Raw genomic sequence first — 24,202 nt, 5'->3', positions numbered from 1 at the left:
GACTAATCTTTTTTCTCCTACACAAATGTTTGGCAGTATGTGCTTCACAAGGGTCATTCGCTCACTAGGGACTGAATTATCTCCCCATAAAGGTCACCATTCTAGAGTTTCAAATGCCTGCCCAGGACGAGGACACCACCCACATAGTAAAAGCAAATGAGACATGCACTAGTAATTCTGCAAGGTACACAATTTAAAACAATCATCTTCCAATGGCTTTCAACAAACCCATGAATCTAGAACTACGCACCAAGCTACAGAACCCTTTGCCTTTCAGATTGTGTGGTTCTCTATATGCATCAATGCCGTGACTCTGTTACTTGTTAATGGATGGGGCACAGAGTGGACACTTAACACCATCCAAAATGCTGCATGTGACCCATGTTTACCACACAGCATACACACTGTTACTATGGCGAAGCTATTTACACGCTCTCTGCTTTCCCACACCTCTGTTGTGATTTGGTAATAAAGTTATAACAAATAATGAAGCACAAGTCCACTCACTTGTAAGTATTTGAAACTTTGTTAACATGGCAAACTAGATTTCTTCACAGATTTCTACAACCGGTGTCTGTTTATGGTAAGACTGTAATCATATTTGCTGGTGTAGCCCCACACTGGTTATGAAAGTACAGACTATACTGATGGCTTGAAGGTAAATTTGGGAAGCTAAGTCAAACAGAATCACCTCTATATTACTTAAAATACTTAATACAAAATAAATGGCATTTAAATAGCTGTAAACTGTATAATTTAGGCTCAGTTTTAGAACTTCATATATTGTTTTTCAAATATTCAATCTGCAAGTGCAGTAACCAAGAATATGGAAGGCAAACATGTACAGCAGAAGTAAGATGTCTCAAGTTTCCCCCTGCAGACACTTAATACCAACACATTTTTAATCATCTGGATGCTAACTTGCTAAAGAAACCCACCCCTACTGAATGAGAATAGAAGATCATATCCTTAAGCATTTCAATTGAATTATTCCGGAGGCAATGTTAACATTGTTTTCATTTGCAGCAGAGATTTGAATGTTACTTATATAAAAACTGTAATTTAATCATTAATAAAAATTATCTTTCCTGATATATATATTTGTCAGGGGTTGGACAATGAAACTAAAACACCTGGGTTTAGACCACAATAATTTATTAGTATGGTGTAGGGCCTCCTTTTGCAGCCAATACATTGTCAGTTCGTCTTGGGAATGACAGATACAAGTCCTGCACAGTGGTCAGAGGGATTTTAAGCCATTGTTCTTGCAGGATAGTGGCCAGGTCACTACGTGATGCTGGTGGAGGAAAACGTTTCCTGACTCGCTCCTTTAAAACACCCCAAAGTGGCTCAATAATATTTAGATCTGGTGACTGTGCAGGCCATGGGAGATGTTCAACTTCACTTTCATGCTCATCAAACCAATCTTTCATCAGTCTTGCTGTGTGTATTGGTGCATTGTCGTCCTGATACACAACACCGCCATCAGGACACAATGTTTGAACCATCTGATGCACATTGTCTTACTGGTGCAATGTGCAATTAATGAAGATTGGCCACCAGGCTCGTCCAATTTAGCCATGAAACCTCCCACACTGAAATGACAGGTGTTTCAGTTTCATTGTCCCGTGTATATATATATATATATATATATATATATATATGTATATTTATATATATAGATAGATAGATAGATAGATAGATAGAGAGAGAGAGAGAGAGAGAGAGAGAGAGAGAGAGAGAGAGAGAGAGAGAGAGAGAGAGACATGATGAGTTAAATTTCTCAGGACGCACTTTTATTTCTTTGATACGCTACATGACCACTTTTCCTTTGGAAAGCTTGCCCTTGATCCAACATTGCGGCTTTCAATATGGTTGACATGTTCTGGACATAGCTTATAAGATACAACCTCTCACCCATTACTTGCAGGGGTATTCAGATAAAAATGTGCCCTGCGACTTTTGACTCACTTTATATTTTAATTTACAGTATAAAATACAGTGACTGTGCACTGCAAACCAGACAAAACTAAACTGTAATTCTCCTCTATGATCAACAAAGTTTAATATTTTGAAACATATACAAACCTGCTTCAGTTAAAAAATTGACAAATGGAGGGTGAGGAAAAGGAGGGAGGGAGTGGGGAGACCAGATGTGGTTACCTTAGGTGCACAAGCATCTACTTCAGAGAATCCAGTTCTATTGGTCAGTATATTTCTATGAAAATTATGCGCACTTTATGGGCACATCTGAAAGACTGGATGAGTAAACCTTAAAACAGACAATTGTACTAGTTACATGGATCTGGGCACTTTGATCTATGGATCACTATACTGATCTATAAAGCTAGCAAGTAATTGATCTACTATATATAAACCAAATTGTTATAAGTAATATTACTTTAATTTTCCAAGATTAGTTTTGAATCCAGAACATCACTCCATTTTCTTGAGTTCCAGAGTATCTCTACTGCTCCATATGAGTGTATAAATGCAGGGAGACTTTATACCCTTATAACTGATGCTTGGTATTAGACATGGTGACCTTACATAGCACTTAATGTTATGTTTTCCTTTAAAGATTACACAAGCAACAAGTGCATTCAGAAATTGAATGTATTAACACCAATATTAATATTTTGAAAAGTGATACCAACTGTGCAAACATGCCCTCTTCACTTCTAGTCTGGTTACTGATTGAATGACCAAGTGGTCATTTAGAAGGAGGCTTGTTGCTCTATCTTCTCTGTGAAGGTCACTGATGTCATTTCAGATGGACTGACGTGGACTGATGAGAGTTCTACAATCCCACAGGAAAAATTACTTATTGAGCTACAACAAGGGCTTCAGGCAATGAGTTCACTAATGGCTTTAACACAGTGTCCCACAGGTGACGTCAAAATGACATTCAACTTCAATTAATCCAGTCAGGTTTTAAATTTATTAGAGAGAGTGAGTATAAATTTAACCTGATTGCAGGTGGCAATGTCGACACCTCCCTTCAGATACTCCAAAACCTTGTCAATGTTTCCCGCCCTCGCAGCTCGCAGGAAGCTGGTGTTGCTGTCCGACTGCAAAAGAGAAACAGAAACAGCGTAAACAAGGCATTATAGTAATTAGTAAGGGATGCAATAATAGAACATTCAGATTCTGATCGTTATTCATGTCTACATCCAAACACAAACCAACACCTAAACTGTATTTTACATTTCCATCCACAATCACAAAAGCTTCAATGTTTATTTATTAAACTGTGACTGATAGGACTATAGGATTAAGTCGATCAGTACACTCCCTAAACTACAGGGCTAACGGTTTGAGGACACTTGCTTATCCAATGTAGTATTCATAGGTCGTTGTCTATACTGCTTTACACATTTTCTGTAAGGATTCGGTTGCATTGAGTGATTGCTATAGTGTTGATGTTAGATGTTGGATGATCAGGTCCAGGTTTGGACCGTTAAAAAAAAAAAAAACACTTTTATTGAGAAACTGTAACACTGTCCATGTAAATCTTTCAAGTAATTGTACTTTACTTAAGTTTCAAGGACATTTCAAACCCAAGTATTACACTTTTAACTCCAGTACATATGTATGAATGTCCTCATTACTCATCACTGAAATCAGCAGATGGAACTTTATTTTCTAAATGGTAGGCCATTATTGTGATTATTGCAAGAGAAACATAAGAGTAACCACCTCACACAAGGTACATGCTGGTTGAAAGTATCCATACATTGACTCAGCTAAGTTGGACACTTTGTCCACCTCTGATTAGGTCTGGACCACAAATGCCATTCCAACCTATCCCTGCTAGCCTAGCAACTGATCTATGGGTCTATGTATCTATCCAGTTTTCTGGCTGTCTTTTCTATTAACCTGCTATACATGCGGGTTAATAGAAAACCCTAACCCGACATGTTTACAAATGTAGCAAAAGTTGCATTTTTATATTAAAGCCAAGAGTGCACTTTTATATAGAGCTCAATGTGTAACTCTCACTTCATCTGGAAGCTAAGAGGTAAAGAAAAATAAATTATTTCTTAAAATGGTCTTTATCTTGACTGTAAATGACTGCCAATATAATTGGAAATAAATCTAATAGCCCTGGATATAACTCAGTAATGCTGCAGAAATCCATTTAAACAGTATTCACATGGTCATCTGGAAAATGTAGTAGCCAAACGGCTCCCACTGACCAACACACGGTCCATTCTGAATCCAGATGGTGAGGCAGGGTATAGCTATCTGCGAACAGAGATTAATGCCACAGACACAATCTCCTGCACTTTAACCTCATTATCAACAATGGGCATAAGATAATAAAAAATGAACTACATCAACTACAAAACACATCAGCTTCGAGGCCAATGTTTTTTCTCTTGGTTAATTAATCTGAGTAATCAGGAAGTCTCTTGAATGTCTATATATCAGGTATAATTACACACATGAGTTTATATTATGTAGTAGTTTACTGTTTTGATGTTATCTCTATTAAAGCCTTATATACCATTACATCCCAAAAGGGTTTTGTACGTCTCATTATTCATAGTTTCTTCTGAAATTAGAAGACATTTGAGGTAACGACAGCACCTTATATGAGATGTTAGAACATTTCTGTGAGGATTTGATGACATTTAGCTACAAATATCAGTTATGTAAAGTACTGATAATTAGCTTTGGATCACAAGCAGTATCCCAACTCTTATCATTGATTAGTGCCATTACACCAGAGAATGTATACACAATTCTAATACAGCCTAATACTGGGGGTCTTCTTTTTAACCCTCTAGGTTTTGAGCATGGCAAAATTTATGGCTTGGTAAATTCACAAATGTACATTATTGTCAGAGTGGCACAAGCGTATAAAAGGCAATGACAATGCAGTTAACACATTCAGGTAAAATAGTTAGTATGCAGCACTTCTGGTACCAGCAGCAAAGTTCTCTTCGAATGCTGCATAGAACTGCAGTGCATCAGTCAGCACTGACCAAGCAACAACAGCAGCCTGAAACACACAGAGATAAGGAAAACACCACACCGTATCCCTACTGAACATCACACATCTTATGTTTTTCACAAAAAACATGTTGTGTGAACTTGGCTTGTGTGTGTGTGTGTGTGTGTGTGTGTGTGTGTTTGTGTGTGTGTGTGTGTGTGTGTGTGAAACCACAGGAAACATGTAAACCCTTAAGAACAGTGATTCCATTTGTATATGGATTAAATGCATTGTGGCAGGAAATGATGATGAAGCTAAATTTGGCTTCTTATTTATCATCTTCTAATATTAAATTTTTTATTCCACCTTAAATAATACAGAAGTTACATTGTGCTCTCCTGTAACATGTATTTTAAGGTGAAGTGAAAAAAAAATCTCACTGTGTAGAGCACTGTAAACTATAACGTGCTTGTGTAAATGTAGTGGGAATAATTCCTTTTCTTCAGACTAGGATTCAGTCCTCTACACAGGCATGCACATCGCTCTATACCAATAAGAATTCCTGGGCAAATGATTGCTCTTATGAATAGGAGCTTCTGCCAAATACCACAAATAAAAAAGTATAAATCATTTCTTACTTCCATACACAATATACATCTGCTCAGGCTGTCAGTTTGGATGCTGAGAGTTATCCAAATACATTTAAGAAGCTCAGAGATTAGTATAAATCCTGACTGGGAGCATGATGCAACCTGTTTGTGTTGGTAGTCACTCCCCCCTGGGTTCCGCAGCAGGTGCCAGAATCCAGGCGTCTGTCTCACAGTTGGGACTGATATACAGAGGAGACTCACAGGGTCACTCTAAGGAGAGACCCATCTCACCTGGGGGAGAGTGATATTCAACCCACTGAAGTAATAAAACCATGACCTTAAATGTCCTTCGACCTGAATTTTCAGTTCGAGCAATGGCAACAGTAGGAAACAGGAAACTTAAATTATTACTGATAACTGCAATAACCCATTCATCCACCAGGGTTGATCTTTTTTTTTTTTTTAACCAGTAACCTAACGTTGTCAAGCAACACAACAGTCAAAGACCTTTGCATCAGCTCAAAGCTGGGGGACATTATACTTCTCTAATCAACACATAGTATTGAGTATTAGAGTTTACAGACCTGACAAAATAATTATATTATTGACTTAACAATTTATGCACATTTCCTCAATAAATTAATAATTTAAGTTTTCAATACTGGCCCATTGTGCTTACATAGGAATGAATGTCACAAATATTTTCACCAGTCACTGTATTCCATTCTGTTTTTCTCTGGTCTCTGTGTTTGGGTGCCTTTACGAAAATGTGTTTTAAATAAATAAATAAAAGGTTTTATTTGATGTTCTATTTATTTAGGATATTTAAACATATTTTATATTCCGTTATCAATGTTTGATTGTTCCTAATAACTAAGTTTTTGCTAAATGTTTATTGCTTTTTAAAGTGGTGTAGCTGCATTATTATGCTCTTTGATTATCGTTATATCAGTGGTTATATAAAGGGCCTTAAAATGAAAATAATATTCTTTATCATAATTATTTCTAGGTTAATATACTGACAATACACTGCTTTTTTGAAATATGGCTGTTAAACCCAAGATGTCAATATTCTAATGATAAAAACCAAATTGCTGAAATTAAACAGACAGTCGCTGTCCAAACAATAAGCAGGTTTATTGTCTGCAGTGTATGGGGACTAACTGAAACCCAGATAATGGAGAACTGTTTACAGCATCACAAAAGAACCGGTGACAGATCACCAACACAGTCTGATAATATTCAACAAATTCCTCCCAGGCTGAATTATGTAAGAGATTCTTACATTATCCTCATTCAATCTTTAATAGGAATGACAAAATATCCGGAGCCAAACAATGTTTTCTGGCTCAGACGTGAATGACAAGTGAGTGTGAAAGGACTGTTTGTCCTTGAACATCCCACATAAATATTCTGACTTAACCACACAGAGGCCTTGGACTATGGACTAAGATATGAAGATAACGATGATTCAGTGAAACCGTGTTTGAGACATTTGTGTTCAAAAAAGTCCCAGATAAAGCAGGAGAAAGTCATGGCTATGAGAATTTGTGAGCACTTCAGTGAGTCATGAGTTTTCATAAAGTGACATGATTCACTGGCCATGACAAATTCAGAGCACACACTCAAAAATGAATCAAAGATCCTTTCGACACAAGAATCCATACATATTCATGGGAGGCCATAATTCATATTACATCACAACACCAAGGATGTATCAGTGCATGCATCCCATCTCATCCTCCCTAAGCATTATAGCCTAAGCCCGTTCTTAGCTGAGCCTCAAAGGTTAGTGGACAACAATCCTCAAAGCCTCTGCAAATAAAGACAGATGGAAACATTACAGAGCATTGTGTCAAAAGGCCTGGGGCCAGCCAGCGCTACATGAAACATTCATTCAGAGAGCGCTTCTGAGTTGTAATCAGTGTACTATGTGAAGGATTTATGAATAATGCAACATCCCATGACGACTAATGCCACTGGAAACATCCATGCCCCGCCCAGTAACCACGGAGACTGGGCCTACAGGAAACCATGACAACAAACCCTGCCATTAAAAGGGACATACACAAATTCTTATTGCAGTTTAGGGCTGTCAAAAACAAAGCTTTTCGTTTGAGTATTTTGTTTTATCCAATGGAAAACAAGATGCACATTATACACTACAGTTTACGTACTGTAAAAAGCACTAAACAAATACATTTGATTTGATTAGACACATATTTGTCTTCTCTGCAGTAAAACCGTCTACAATTCAGTCAAAGTTTACACTAAATGTTGGAACTTGTTGATTCTAGTGCTGGGCAATATCATGATTAATTTCATATTTTAACCACAATTATGATTAATGAATGATTATTTTGTTTTTGTATTTTGACCCTCATACGTAGATCAGTGATGAGGCTTATAAATATGCTTCAGTATTTTAATATGGGATACTTTTTTCTAATGATGCTGGGAGCTTGTTCCTCTCTTGTTTTTTTGAGCACAGTTTATATTTGGTGTGTGATTGTCCTTTGTGTTTACATTTGACTTTTTTTTGTTCAGTGTCATCATCTTAAATTTAATACACAGCACATCCAAACCACAGATAATGTGTTTTTCTTTGGAATTAGCTGCTTGAATCACTTGGTCAGCCTCTGCATTTAGGTGGGGACATAACAGAAAAAAAAAAAAAATCAATATAATCGATATAGACAAGATTATGTCGATTAGAAGTTCTGAATGTCGATTTCGATTAATTGACCAGCCCTAGTTGATTCTCAAAGGATTTGGTCACATTGAGCCACAAAAAGCATTAGTGAGGGATGTTTTAATGTGGGATGATTTGCTAGTACGGACCACGCCCGTAGAGGCTGAAACAGGGAGGTGAACTCAGAAGTCTTTGGGGAAGAGTTCAGGGTGACTTATAAATGCGTATGAAGCCGGACCCCCCCATTGGATAAATGAATATGAGAAAAGGGTGGAGACGGGACAGAGGTGGGAGCAAGTTTTAAAACAGGAGGCTTGGTGGGTTTGATAATGGCCGAACATGGCTCCGAATATGGGGATAAGCAGGAATGACCCAGCGCGGAGGAGCGAGCTGACGTAGTGAAGCAGTTGAGCCGAGAGCCGTCTCCTCAACTAAATGAAGCAAGTTTGTCCGACATGGAAATGAATTTGTGGGGTATATATAGGTCTGAGAATAGGAGTTTGGGCGTGGTCCTACTCACAAAATTATGTTATTACATAACTTCAATTAGTTCAGGAACACAAACTGGATGTACTGGATGTAGCCCCTTCACTCCACTGTTTCACAGTCAATCACTGGAGGGCTTTATATACGTGCAGCTGAATCCTGGCATTGAGAATTGTGACCTTAGCTAGATTCACTAATCAGCATTTTTAAACATGGAGAAATAGTCATATATAAAAAATATGCCATATATAAAATATCTTACTGTAACACATCCTAGTTCTCAGCCAAGACCTGGGGCCCACTTTCTGAGTGCATCTGGGTGTGTGTTTGGAATTAGAATTAGAATTCCCTGACATACATATGTACAGTTCATTAGTCATTATGGTGTTTTTAGCTGATGAGGCAGAACACTGAAATATGCAAATGACTCCTCCTCTAACCAATCACAGTGCATTTTACTATGAGCTGTGAGCATCCTGACCAATCACTCATTCATTCATTCATTATCTGTAACCGCTTATCCAATTCAGGGTCGCGGTGGGTCCAGAGCCTACCTGGAATCATTGGGCACAAGGCAGGAATACACCCTGGAGGGGGCGCCAGTCCCTCACAGGGCAACACAGACACACACACACATTCACTCACACACTCACACCTACGGACACTTTTGAGTGGCCAATCCACCTACTAACGTGTTTTTGGACTGTGGGAGGAAACCGGAGCACCCGGAGGAAACCCACACGGACACGGGGAGAACACCCTGACCAATCAACGTTCAGATATTTTGATGAATCAGATTAATGTAATTCAAAAAGATGTTAATAAAAGTATCATGATAAGCTGGATATATCAGAGACTATGTGCTAATAAGGACTCACCCCATGTGAGGGTCCCACTCTATGGAGTATGAACTGGTTTATTCAGGGAGTGAAAGGCAAGCTGATTCTTCATCACATGTGAGATGTACTTCATAGAAAATAAAACTTTAATCAATAATCACTGTCATAAATACTTTTAGTCTTGTGTGAGGGTACAATGACTACTCCTTTAAACAAGGCCCAAATGCACAACACACACACGTCAGCACATTCAGTAGCACCTGCTGCAATCACACAGCACACAATAAAAACAACACTATTCCTGAAATCCTAAACCTTCACCACAGCATTCACTCAAATGCCAACCCTCAAAACACAGTAAGAGTAAACTGTTTACTGCACCATTACACAATACAGACCATTAGGATACGAGAGAGAGAGATCCACTGGCAAGCCCTGGGCTCATGTAAACAAGTTATCATTCTCAGATATCATTTATGAAGCCTTCAAAGTTTATTAATTACCCTGAGTAACGGGCTGAATAAATGGAACCGTGGATTCCCTAAAGGCTCAGAGCAGAGTAAAGTAAAAGGGGGAATTATTACTCACAGGTTGTCAAGGTTGAGCTGTACATGCTTTAACCGTGATGTCATCAGTTAGCATCATTCCTGCATCAGTGTGTGGAAAATGCCCAGTGGTAAACTATATCCATCACAATGGTCTAGTCATGCTGAATCTGCTAAAAGATTGAGTTAATTGTCCTGACGTGATTTACATCTCACTTGGTCATTTGATCCGCTCTCTGCAGCACTGTCCCTTCGTCAAGGACACAGGAACTGAGGAGGGGACAGTTTATGCTGCAGCACTTTTCATCTCAGCAGCGTTTAAAAAAAAAAAAAAAAACACTCAGCTTGAGCCAGAAATACAACTTTTCCTCTGAGTCATGAGCCATAACAGCTCGAGGAGAGAGAGAGAGAGAGAGAGAGAGAGAGAGAGAGAGAGAGAGAGAGAGAGAAAGAGAGAGAGAACCAGGCAGAGAGAGAGGGAGTGGGAGAGGGAAATAGAGAAGGTAACTATGACAAAATGAGAGAATGACTGCATGAGAGTGAGTTCATGGGTGACTGGGTGAAAGAGTGACAGAGTGAGAAAGCAATGGTGACAGAGAGAGAGAGAGAGAGAGAGAGAGAGAGAGAGAGAGAGAGAGAGAGGATAGAGCAGAGAGAGAGAGAGAGCACATGAGAGTGAGAGACAGTGAGAGAGTAAGTGACTGAGTGAAAGATACCACAGGTACACCTTACATACAGTATATTTTTTATTTTTGACTGCCCCAGTCACACTTCACTAATACAGTGAAGACTAGAAGATACCCCCCCCAATATAGCTAGATAACCAAAAGAAAACAACAGTGTACACTTGGAGAATACTAAACACAGAACCTGACAGCAAAATGTGGTGCTTAGTCATTAGGGAGAAGAAGATCTATCCAGCCACTCCACAGATAACAAGGTCATTTATGCTCTCCTGGACACCCTGTCCATTATTTTTGGGACCTTCTGATGATGATGTAAGCTTCAGACAGTGTTAGTGTTTTTGCCTTACCTGACACCACTGTATGTGTATGGAAATGTAAACATGATACGAAAGTATTTCCAATAAAGCAAATAACCTGTGTGCTACAGCATTTAAGTAACAGCATAGAAAACATAGAGAGACATGCGCTTTGAACAGAAAAATCATGCCCTGCTTCTTGGCCAGAGCAGTAAATTCTCTTCTTACACATGCTCTTCTCAGCCACAGGGGGCATGCCTGCCCACTCCATCCCTGCTCACACTATTTACACACGTTTGTGGAACAGCCAATATATTGTACCATGAACACACTTGTCGGTCACACACACATGCCTCTCTCTGTGTGCCAGTTCCACACAGTCAGCTGTGCAAACAGAGTCAGAAAATTACAGGAGAGCTCAGGGAATTAGAAAACACAGAAGGCATCGATAGCCAGAGCGACTGTAATACCACATATACACAATGCCGAACATTGATATCTATGTTTCTCTGATGCATGATTGTGTTTTATTTCATACATAATAGCAGTGTATCATGAGATAAACGTCATGATCAAAAAGGACATCTGCTCATCCAAGATTTCTTCTGAAACTAAAACTGCTAACAGAGAGTTTGCAGCCTCTATTCTTCTAGAAGGTCTTTAAATTAGATGCTGGAATAATAATATCAATAGTCAATCAAACTTCTCCCATTTTTCATATTCTTTTCAAATTCTAAAATTGTATCTCAATCTCCTCAGCAACTCAGCTCCTGCAAAACCGTTCTTAGCTTAGCCTTTTTGGACCACAGGTCAAAGGTTGTGTGTGTTACCATGACAACAGAAAGCCTGACCCATTACAGAGCAGGGAGGCATGAAACACCTGAACCCTGAGTGACCAGAGAAGAGTCGTGCTATTAAGCTCTAAGTGACTCAGTAAAGTTCCATATAAACCATGTGTGGTAACACTTCACTGTAGGTTAATGTACATATGGCCACCGGACATCCATTTACACCTTACATTGTAGGATTTGCCTACAATTTGCCAAATCCTACATCAATATTTATAAAAGCTTATTCTGACAGTCAATTTCCATTAAAGCTGTCAGAATTTTACCCTAGAAAAGGTTATGACACAGACCACGATGTTGACTCAGGGTGAGTCTGTCTGCCTCAACTCAGCCACAGGTCCACCACATATCTGCCAGATATCAGGTGTGATGTAGACAGAATCTGGGCCACATCGATATTTGGCCCATGTCCGGCCCACACAATTTGTGCCGTAAACCAAGCCAAGCCCGGTTAATGACATTTGGCTCACATCCGTCCAACACAACTCCTGACAGTGCCGTAACCGAGCCATAAGTGCCAAAAGTGTGACAGCTATGATCCAAACATCTGTTATCTGGTACTTCTTGGAATAAGTCTTTATGTTAGGTGTCATGAGGTGTTTATATAGCAGTCATGTAGATTTATGCCCTAGACATATAACCTCAAGTAAAGATTTATGCCATTTTTTAAGATATGACTTTGATTATCAGCTCTCATTACAACTTAGAATTACATAAAACTGGACATGGCACCACGTTCATGCCTTGCGCTCCGTTTTGTTTAATTTGTATTGTGCCTGTGTTTTACCTTGGTTTCCTCATGTTTTTCCCCATAGCCATGCCCCTACATATGTGGGCTTCTGTCATCACGTGACCTGTGTGCTCACAGGTGGTTCTCATTGGCCTGTATGTTTTAAAGCAGTGTTCTCTAGTCCTATGTTGTCATTGTATGTCAGTCATTGTGTGCTCAGTGTTTCTACTCTTAGTTCATGTGTATACATTCTTCACCTTTTCGTTTAAAAAAAAAACAAACCCACTGCACATACCCGCCTCCTTGTTTCTTGCACCCCTTCCAACAAGGCAACCAACGGCAAGATAAATTAAATATTAACAGCTGACATTTACCTACAGAACTGCAAATTTTGACAGGAGGAACCATGGAGGACAAATTTAAGACACTTTCACCCTGCATCACTTTACCCTTTAAACTTTTCTGTTGGACTTCCATGCCAAGAGTCATATTCTTGATGTCCTCTATAGAATTAACTCAGAGATGTGCTTCATTTCACTGAGCTGATCAGTACTAAACAACTTTAGCATGCCACTGTAATTCTAATACTCAATATTTCCTAAAGTTTAGCCAAGATAAACAGCTCTCAACCTGCAGATGACTTGCTATGAGGCCTTTTCCTGAACACAGGCCAGAAGGTTGTGGACCTGCCCATCCAACATTTTTGATGTTTATAAAGCATATGTGATGTTCATAAAAGTTGTAAATCCTTTGCTATTATACTGAAACTACATGAGGGTTGACAAATTCATATTATTTCACAAACATCTTCTAGTAGACACCAAGAAAAGTAGGTGATGGTTAGAAACTGCAAGAAAGAGGAACATGCAGAACCTTGTGATCTGATTGTAGTTTTAGTTAATAAGCATACCTTCTGGTTAAAGTATTTATTAGTACAACCATAGAAATGTTGTTACAATCAGTTTACAATCAGGCTGTTATTTCCAGCAGCAAAGAGCAAGAGACTAAACTGGACAGAGATCAGTGCTTCAACATATGCCAATTTGCAACTGGATATCTCTGGATAGCTTCCCAGCAATGTAAACAACTTTAAGAGGTCACCAACTGCCACCGTGCAAACAGAAATAATACAATATCAAAACAAATGTGGCATGACATGTTTAAACACTTTTGCTGAGAAAAAAATCATCAGTGGATAAAAAAATGCTGGAATGCAGGGGTTATTTTTAACTGTAGATAGAAACAGTGTAAAGTCAAAATTAGTATAAAATTAAGTATCAAACTGTGGGTCCAACTGTTGTTTTAAAGCATCCAGCTGTGGAGAAGTAGAGATCCAAAGTGTCTGATAGGGTCTGCAGATCCTTACCAAGGATTTGGTGCTCTGGCCTTGGTCAGAAACATGACTGAGATAAGGGGTATTCCTCTCAGGACTGTCCTTTGTTGTCTGGTGTGCCTTGCGCATTGCTGCATTGCCCATTGCAAAAGGCAACAAACCTCAAGCCATTAAAAAGTTCAAAACAAATTAAAACTACAAACTAGCGAATAATAACTAAAACAAACTCTAAACTAATATTGCTCCTCCGTATCTTCCATTCTTTTGACTAGCAAGGGACCACCACACTGCTCTTACCCACTTGTCTGTTTACTGCTCAAATATCCAACTCCTTCCATAAACAGAGAAACCACTTATCTGCTGCTAGCCACTCAGTGCTAATGTTTCTCCTGCATTGCTAATTTGAGCCCTAGCTATTTTTACTCCCACCAGCACAGCTATGCATGTGAATGGAGAGTCAGCCATGTGCTTGGGACAAGTGGACAAGGGTTACATGAACAAGGCTTGGGATAGGACTGGGTTGAAGGCGGATCTACTTCTGAATGTCCACAGCAATGCTGTGGCACCTCATGGCTTGCTAACTTCGTCTGACAGAATTAAAGAGGTGTCTTTATTGCCCAAAGAATGTACAGAAAATTGTTTACTGCTCTCCCTCTTGTCACTTTAACAGTATGTTTGCAGCTCATTAGCTAGCTAGACGCCTAGCTCAAAATACAGCAAACATCAAATAATTAAAGCGAGTAAATAATGAAACTCTTCTGATGTTATTATCTTGACTGACTGTTTAATATGTCTACAGTGACAGTCAGGATCAGAAATGGCAAATTAACTTACTTTGACACACACATTATATATATAATATAAATGCTGATAAGGGAAACATCTAAGAGAATCCTGCCATGGTCAAACCACTTTACAACCCTACAGGAAGACAGGTGAGTGTGGATCATATGTCTTCAGACAACACTGGACACCAGAGGATGAGCACACTTAGCCTGGTGGCAACCATACATCCTAGCTACATGCAACTCATTAAAAATCTTGGCAAACCAAAGTCTACAATGCATTAAGATTATAGTGGATGATGGATACCATGCCTTTGTGCTAATGTGGTTTACAGAATACTGTTCTGGTCTAATATAGTATGCTAAGATGCAACCATCCACAATGCAACAAAAAGTAATGCAAAGCTAAATACATTATGTCATTCTCAGCGTATGCTATGGAATTTTTAGCCAGCAGCATAAGCCCTGAATATTGATTGTGGTGCGGCCAGATGAAGCTCCTAACAAATGTATTGATCACAGCTCATGGTCAATAATGTGCAATTCATTTACCTCTTGAACCCTAAAGTGATTTTTCTCATCTCTGATATACAAAACATTTCACTTTCTTGCTTTAAACAAGCTTAAGACATCTTCAGTGTGTGTAAATGTCTGTATGTGTGTGGTGTGTCCACCAGAGGTAAATGTCACCATTCTCTACACTAACCAATGAGAAACAGACTACATGGAAAAACATCTAATCATAAAATATACTGTTTCAGCTCAAATATTTCCTATTGATTGGGAACGTAGCTATGTGAGACAAACCCAGCTTCCTCAAAACAACCAATCTTACTCCATACATCTGCGATAGCACTGGGCAATTAATCAAAAACTAATCGAAATTGATTATCAGAACTTCTAATTGACAAAGCCTTATCTATATCAATTATATAGATTATTTTTATTCGGTTATGTCCCCACTGTGTGTTCATGTACTGTCCCTTTAAAACCACACTACCAAGCTGTAGTCACATGATTCTTCCCCTATGTTTAACATGGAAGCAACCTAAACTCCAAGGCGTCTTTGGTTAGGATGTGTTGTGTTTTGACTTTGAACAAAAAGAAGTCAGACATAATCACTGAAAAAAAAAATAACAGTTACAGCAACCAAAGCACAATCACACACCAAATATAAACAGTGCTCAAAAAACCAAGAGAGGAACAAGCTCCCAGTAACATTAGAAAAAAGTATCCCATATTTAATACTGGGGCATATTTACAGTACAAGCCTCATCGCTGAAGTATGAGGGTCAGAAATACAAAAACAAAATAACTGTTCATTAACCATAATCATGGTAAAATATAAAATTAATCGTGATATTGATTTGTGCACATATTGCCCAGCACTAATCTGTGAAGACATGACTTGATCATCAGAACAGTTACAGTAAACATATCATCAGAGACAGAACATAAATGTATATCTCCAACATGAACAAGGTAAACTATCCTTCATTTTCAAATAGACATTAATGTAAACAGGTATTTCCTCATATAATTTGGGCAATTTCATTTGCTTTGTTCATCATGAAATGCTAAAATAAGACAAATGACTTTCATATTAGGCAAAAATGTAAAAATTATTGTCAAAAACAGACAATGTTTTTGCATAACAGTGATGACATACTATATGAAATGGCACCCTGAAGCAGCTGCACATGAGCCAAAGGTCACCATGCTCAATGCCAAATGTAGGCTAGAGTGGCATGAAACCCTAATCGGAATTGAACATAGGAGCGTCATAATTTGGAGTGATGCAGCACCATCCATTCTGCAGCGAAGGGGGCAAACTAATTTATATTTGTTAATAACTATTAATACAGTTCATTTATAAAGGAACCTTAGCTGACCACTTGTCCATACAGTGATAATTTAAGACATTCGCCTTACACAATGAGCACCCTGAGCTGAATTAACTAATCATATAGAGGTTCTTGCTCACTGAGACGCTTGCTGAATAAGAGATATGTTTTTGGGGTAACAGTGGGACATGGCAACTGAAAAACACTTGGTTAAAAACCATCAAGTCTCTTGGAGTGTTCCTGCCCTGTGTTTAAGTTCTGATCTGAACTTGACCTCACCAATTTCACCTCACCACTTCCTGGCGGGAAATCCCTGACGCCATCTTAAGGCACATCCCATTACTGCGTTAACTGAACTGAAGTGTGTTAAATGAGCCCTATGAGGGGTGAGAGAATGAGTGGACACTGATGTTATCCACATCAGATGCATAACCTTGCCCACAATGCTTATATACTTAGTGTCACTGTGAAGCAAAAACCATGCATCTTCATTTGGTCTATATTTAGTTTACTAGATCATTTGAGCAAACACATATACAACTATGGGTTTGTTATAAATATTGAAAATCAACAAAGAAATCAGCTTATTGGGATGCTATTTTTTTTTTTTTTTTTTTGTTTTTTTGCTGAGGTTGAGTGTACCCGCTCCTTCCTACCCAACTTCCCCTGAACTGTGAGTGTCCACTTTTGTGATATAGGGGCTACGCACTTCCGCGTGGTCAGTAGAAATGTGCAAAAAAAAAGAAAATCAGAATTGATACACAGCTCCAGTCTTCAGTTGTAAGTATCATCAAAGAGCTTTGAGAACCCATAAACCTGTCAGTGGTCCTCCTGTTTTGGAGATGTTTTGACCATCACCAAGCTCAAGAACCAGCAACCACTCCCTTAAATCTGACATTCACATACAGCCACGTCTCTCTAACACTGGGCAAACCATTCCCTTTTCCCGACAGGGGATTTGGTTTTAATTTCCCCCTCGCTACAACCAAACTGCAGAGCTTAATCCTTTGGTAGGAGCAGACAACAAACGCCTTTAATCTGTGCTAAACCATATGGGCAGAAGGAGAGGGGTAGGGCTGCTGAAAAAAAAGACACTCTGTCCTGCTGTGGGGGAATGTATCTGTGCTACTGATGACCAACTGGATAGCATTCAATAAACATCAAATGAGCTTCTGTATTTTGACGGATTTTGCAGTGACTGATCTCATTAGAATATTACCAGAGTATTCTGCTTAAGGTGTGATATGGACAATATATTAATAATTACTTTGCCACACAAAAAATATCACTATACCTTCCAGTATATTTTCTCATTATTGAAAACTGCTGTCAGCAACCACAGGTACCATAAAATCTGTAATCAACAAACACTACGACTGTTCTGGGATCTGTATTGATTAATGATTCTACTTCACCAGAGGGACAAGGCAAGAGAGCGGAACACATACTGTACAACATTAAGGCTATGCTTTTATCACAACAGTTTAATATGAGGTGCTAAAAGCAATGAGAGAATGTGTTCATATCAGCTACGTATGTCCTCAAATCCCCCCATAGCACACTGAAGAGTGAGTGGTGCCATCCTCTTCATCTCCAGCAGCTACCAAAGTGCAAAGAGTGAGGACCAGGAAAAGTCCAAGGCCATGTTGCCATAGCAACACAGATGGCTGTACTGGATGCCTATACTGCGGAGCTTGTTTTTTCCCCTCCGTCTTCAGCATTTCATCTGTATTAGCCGAATGGCATCCTGCGTGTTGTGGAAGCAGATGAACTAAGCAGGAGAACACATCAAAATGGATTCTACTGTATTTGACTCTAGAACAGAGGAAGAGAAATTCCAATGGAACTGTACATGGCAAAGAGATGTTGAATGATCAAACAGGATTTAGTAACTGCGGAATAAAAAGTGGATATGGTTTGTCTGTTATAATGATCATTAACTGCTTCATGGTTCACAGTGTTTTAAAATGATCAACTCAACAAGGGGTAAACAGTTCTACTTCTCCAGAGTCAAATACATCCCTCTGGCCATTGCCTGGCATTGAGCAAACTGAAAGCTCATGTGCAGCTGCTCCACAACTTGTGTCAGGTACCCTTACAACAGCATGGTAAAAAAGCAACAGAACAAATATACAGTCACTGGACTAAACAAAATGTTTGCATGATTCACTGATATTGCAAAATACATTCATTAGTGACTTGAAAGAAAAAAAAAAAGCTACAAACATTAACACACCAGAGTCCAGGACATAAGGGTTGAATGTGTAGTTATTCTGATTCCAACAGCTGGGTTATCAGATGGTCAGGCTAGCCAGTGTCCAGATGTGAAGGATTTGGGGTCAGTTTGGTTTAGTGGTTAAAACCAGCAAAACAAACACATCCCTACAAGCCCCTCCCTCTTTCATAGTGCCATGTCCCACTGAGCCACAAGCCAATTCAGCCACTCCTACCAGGCCAGATGTTGTGTTGTAGATGTGACTACATCTAATAGTAATAGTGGCAGGTTCCTGACTGCCAAAAATGAATGTGTGTAAACATGGACAATAGGTCTGCACAATATATTAACTGTTAAATAGGTACAGTATCTTTGTAATAATGAGGGACATTTGAATTATTAACTGTGTGCGTCCTATTTGAGTTTATTCTGTACATTTGCACGTTTTGTGTCATATTCTTCTTGACATTGTATCCAAATTAAGAAACTAGCACCAGGTCACGATGTCACAGAAGAGTTAATGTAGATGTGTTTCTAAAACGTATCAGTGCACATAGCAGTATACAGCAATATAATCACACTATTCTGATATTCTGAGACAGTGGGAATCAGTCGGGTTTTTGAGGCTGAAGCAAAAAGTCTCATTTTTGACATAAAACATTTAAATGCCTAAGCACTTAAACAGTTTATCAGCAAATGTGTGAGCTTCCACACTATCCAGCTTCTCATGCAAAATTCATGATGAGTCTGGAGTAGTCCAGAAATACCGCTCTGCCATACAAAGTGCAAGGAGATAGAACAGAAAGAAGCCATCACTGCCCGTTTCAAATCTGTGGACATGCCTTTATCCCCGCACATACTCCATGTCCAAATGTTTGCGCATGGTCCTTACGATTAGTGAATTCAGCTACTTTGTGCGTCTATTGTGGACACAGACATTTATTTGTGCAAAGCATGAAATGAAATGCAACACTGGAGCAGCTGCACATGAGCTCAAGTTCACTTGTGTCAGTATAAACCCCACCACAATCAGACTGTGGAGCTGTGGAACTACTTTGGGATGAGTTGGAGTGGTTTTCTCACAATGTTTATGTGGCCTCATCAACATTCTTATCACAGCACTTGGAGAACTCGTTATTATCCTGAAAGATTTATTAGTCGGTGTCTATGATCTTTTGGTCATATAGTGTATGTTAATGTTGAAAACACCAAGCACCCAAACCCTGTGAGCAACATTCTCCCAGCTGAACATGATGTGTAGCATGTTATCTAATGTGATCATATAGAGAAAGCCAAAGTAGAATGGGCTTAAATATTAAGCTGTCTCTCTGCCTCTTCTCATCTGCACTAACAGCCGACAGAAATGTGCTGGAAAAATGGGACCTATTTTCAGCTCTTATCCTCTGAAAGGCCACCCAGCGCAAATATGTCTTCAAATTATGCTCAAATTTAATTCACATAATGTACTGTACATTAACAGCAAGCCCTCAATCCTCAACAGGCACAGAGTGGCCTCTTTGTTAACGCATGCAAGCCTTTCGGTGCACAAAAGCAGCCAGTGGTAACATGTCAAGCAACTGAAAACCAGCTCGTATAGAACAGCATACTGTAAATAAATTGATACAAAAACACAGATGCTGAATGAAGACAGTGTGGACAACTGTAAAGTGGCTTCTGTGAACCAAACCAATCAATATCTACCAATTTATCCTCACATAAAGCAGTCTTTTATAAAAAAGCAGCCAATACAGAGTGATACACACTATGTATTATCACTGTGATTTCTATCTCATGCTGCTATATAAATCTGGGTAGTGAATTTAGTAAGCAGTTAGTATAAGGGGGAAAAATAGTAAACAAATAAATAAATAATAAAAAAAAGGTCTGCACAGTATATCCCATCATGTGCATTGTGGCATTAAACAGCACCTCCATCTGCTAATTCGCCAGGACGGCTGTGTATCGGTTGTCATCTGTATATTTAGGGTAGAACACTCACAACACCACTTAATTCATATCTTAAGAACCTCTACACAAACAAATATTAGACGAGTCCAAATAACACATTTTCATAAGTGAACCCCATAAGCATATGGGGATTACTACATTGTATTCCAGCTAGTCTTAGTGACCAGTGCTAACTTTCATTCAAACATCCCTAAATCTCTGAAAATATTTTGTCCCCCCAAAAAAAGGTCTTTCTTAATCTTAGGTTTTGGACATTTTTTTTTTTGCTGCTTACCAAAGCACTGTCCAATCAGCATTCAATCAGCATTCTTAAAATGGCAATTCTCATCCCTGCAATCACATCCTTTAGTGTCAAAGCTATGACTTAGTCCACATCCGTAAATATTGTGACAACAGAAACTCCTCATTAACATCCAAAACACATACTTCCAAAGGGACATTGTTCACTGAGAAAACCCCATTGAAATAAAAGGACTAGCTAATGTCTGTCTGTAAAATGTGTTGAATGAGGTGTAATATCTACTCTGCAATCAACCCCAACATGTAAATTACTCTTTAATCACAGCTCAACTGCTATAAAACAAATGGCTGTCACATAATCAGTTACTTGGCCCAGAAGAACGTTCTTTCAACAGCATGTCTATCGTTTGGCGGTGTCCCAGAGAAAAACAGCACTATTTTTCACAGTTCTCTTTACAACTGTGGGTGACTATATCTTGTTCAAATGCCACTAATCAATAGAATTTGGTAAGAAAGTAATTTTGATCCTTGGCTTCAGCAACAGCTTCTAATTTACAGGCATGTCTTTCAGAAACAAGCATATATGTAAAGTCAAATATTGGCATTGGTGCCACAAGGCACTCCAAGTCATACTGAATGTAACAGAACACACTCCCACTGTTTTGTATCCTCTAGGCAATGACTGACAATCAAGCATCGTAAGTATTTCCTTTCGTGCTTTTCTATGGAGATTAAACAATCTGCATGTGTGGTCTATAACGGGTGCAATTTAAAGAAGCAGAGTTCACTCATTATAACTTCTGGGCTAACAGTGTCTAGTACATCCACACTTATGGTGGCACTGAGCTATGTCTGTGTACTTTGGTTTTTTCCCTATTGGCTAAAAAGCAGAATATGAGACACAAACCCTGTCAAATCAGCAATTTACCAGCTGTGACAAACATTTCCATAAATACATGGAGAGCAGCAGTCCATGACATGAAAGGCAACCAAGTACAGCCACAGCTATAGGCGCTGCCTCAAGAAAATGGATGGAATTTTGTTTCATATGCAGAAAGAATGAGCTTTGCCTAGATGGGTGGGAGGCGAGAATATTTTTTTTAAAGCTTCACAATCTCCTTGGAAACAGAACAGAGGTGAGAGTTCCTCAGGGAGTGACTGTAAATTTAGTACATCTCAGTCTGCCAACGTTTCTTTACCGGTGTGTCCCTTGTGACAGGAATGCATTCTTATTCTTAAACAAAGAAAGTCTTTATCAAGTGATCAGGAGGCAGGTGTTAGCATGTGCAAATGCTAATGCTTGGCTGAGAGGTGTCCTTGATCTCGCTTCCCGGCAGATTTCCCAAACGCGCAGTCGCATAGTGGCAAATGCACTGTACATGTGCGTGGGGCTGCAGCAGCACCACAGAAGACACACCGAGAAAAGTCTTTTCAAGTGAGCTCAAGCCAAGCAGCAGAATCTTTTAGACACAATGTTGGGGGAAGGCTAATGAGGGAAGATGAGATGGAAGTGCAGAGAGAATGAAGAGAATGCTGCATGCTGTAGACTTGCTGGAGAGAGAGGGTCTGGAAGGGTACGTCTCAGTGCAGTGTGGGCGGCAGGGAACAGAGCGACAGCACTGAAATATAGAAAGCAAGCGTTATGTAAAAGAATGCTCGAGAAAAGCAGATGTCGACGTAGTTTATGCTCTTTCTCTCCCCGTCATCCATTGTGCAACCTGGGTGCTGTGTGAGCAGGCATGAACATATCTGTTGCTGCAGCTGTGGACGTAACACCAAAGCAGATGCTTGATGTATTAATAAATCATAGATTAAAGAGGCAATTTTACTTATGTAGGGCTCTGTAAGTAAATGGGGAAGAAACTGGAGACCAAGCCCCACAAAAGCTGAGACAGTGGTGAGTGAAAATGAAGAACTCTCAGAGGAACGAGGTTTAAAATGGAAACCCATCTACCACCAAAACTGCACCATTAGAAAAAATTGTGCCTTATATGTACATTATTGTCTCTAAAGGTACAAACATTGTAAATGCACTTTGTAAAAAGGTACAGCAGAGGGTTTAGAGTGCAGTCATATTCCCTAAAGGTATATTACCTTTTCTGCAACAGAAGGAGTGGTGAAGATTTGTAAACTTTAATTTGCAGTCCTTTAAAATCCACAATTATTATACATATAACTAAAGGTAACTAAAGGTACTGAATATGCCACCACAGTGACCGTGTATAATGCAGAAATGACTGTTTATCGTGATGACAAACAATTGGTTCTGATTTAGTTCTGAGTATGGGCAGTAAAAACACTACCTTATCCTCCTTAACGTGATAAACCAGCAAGTCAAAGTAGATGCCGCACACGAGAGCCTTCTCTACTAAAAAAAAAATTAGAAGGTGGGAGGTAAGGATGTGGTGGAGAGGTGCTAGGTAAGGCTAGAGTCCTGAAGCTCATGACTTCAGAGAGGAGGAGGAGTGGCTGTGGATCTGGATGAGTGATGAGTGCTTGAGGAGATGGCAGGTGAGATGGAGAGGGAAGGGATGGATGAACAGGCTAAGCCAGGGAAGGGAGTGACGGGGAGCCCCTGGTCCCATGACGATGGCTGGATCACGGCATGGAAAAAGCCAGGTTTCTGCTCTACCTTGCGCCTGCGCTCGGCCCTCTCTCGAGAACGCCGCCTCCTCTCTCGTGCTTTCTCCAGCGCCTTCAAGTCGGGCATCTGCTGCTCCATCTCCACTCGCGCCTTTTTGAGTTGCGCCGCCGCGTGCGCCATGACAACGGCTAAAATCGCAGCACGCCAGCGAAAAAAATAAGAGTGTAAGGACCAGAGGAGCAGGTGAGTTTATCCCTTCCCTCTTTCCAAAAGGAGAGCAGAGGGGGAGCACCTGCTCCAGAAGAGCTGCTGAGAGAGAGAGTGAGAAAGAGAGAGAGACACTAGTCCTCCCACAGCAGCCCTCTCTGAAAGCCAGCCTCCACTCACTCTGGCTATCTACATCTAAGGTAGGAGACAGCAAGCATGTGTGTGTGTGGTGGGGAGAGGGAGAGAGAGAGAGAGAGAGAGAGAGAGAGAGAGAGAGAGAGAGAAAAGAGAGAGTGAGAGCGAGAGAGATCAGAGGAGGGCGTGGTGTAGGAATGGCATAAGCATCTTCAATGAGAGACAGAGACTGAAATCATA

At 39.6% G+C, this 24,202-nt stretch overlaps 1 protein-coding gene across 12 annotated transcripts in view; it reads right to left on the bottom strand.

Annotated features, from left to right (window-relative positions):
• The window catches only part of ank2b (ankyrin 2b, neuronal), a 134,737-nt gene that overhangs the window by 78,454 nt on the left and 32,081 nt on the right, over positions 1–24,202 (bottom strand). For 11 of the 12 annotated variants that reach the window (XM_066680544.1, XM_066680554.1, XM_066680555.1 and 8 more), the window contains exons 1-2: positions 23,669–23,988; positions 2,970–3,071 (exon numbers count right to left, since the gene is read on the bottom strand). In XM_066680544.1, the coding sequence (XP_066536641.1) occupies positions 2,970–3,071; positions 23,669–23,800 (234 nt within the window). In that variant the 5' untranslated portion in view covers positions 23,801–23,988. Of the gene's footprint in view, positions 1–2,969; positions 3,072–23,668; positions 23,989–24,202 lie in introns of those variants that run through there. The other variant, XM_066680547.1, reaches the window with a different exon arrangement.

Source organism: Hoplias malabaricus, chromosome 9, assembly GCF_029633855.1.
Source record: "Hoplias malabaricus isolate fHopMal1 chromosome 9, fHopMal1.hap1, whole genome shotgun sequence".
Taxonomy (NCBI): Eukaryota; Metazoa; Chordata; class Actinopteri; order Characiformes; family Erythrinidae; genus Hoplias; species Hoplias malabaricus.
The sequence above is the reverse complement of the archived record's forward strand: the minus strand, read 5'-3'. Positions and strand labels throughout refer to the sequence as shown.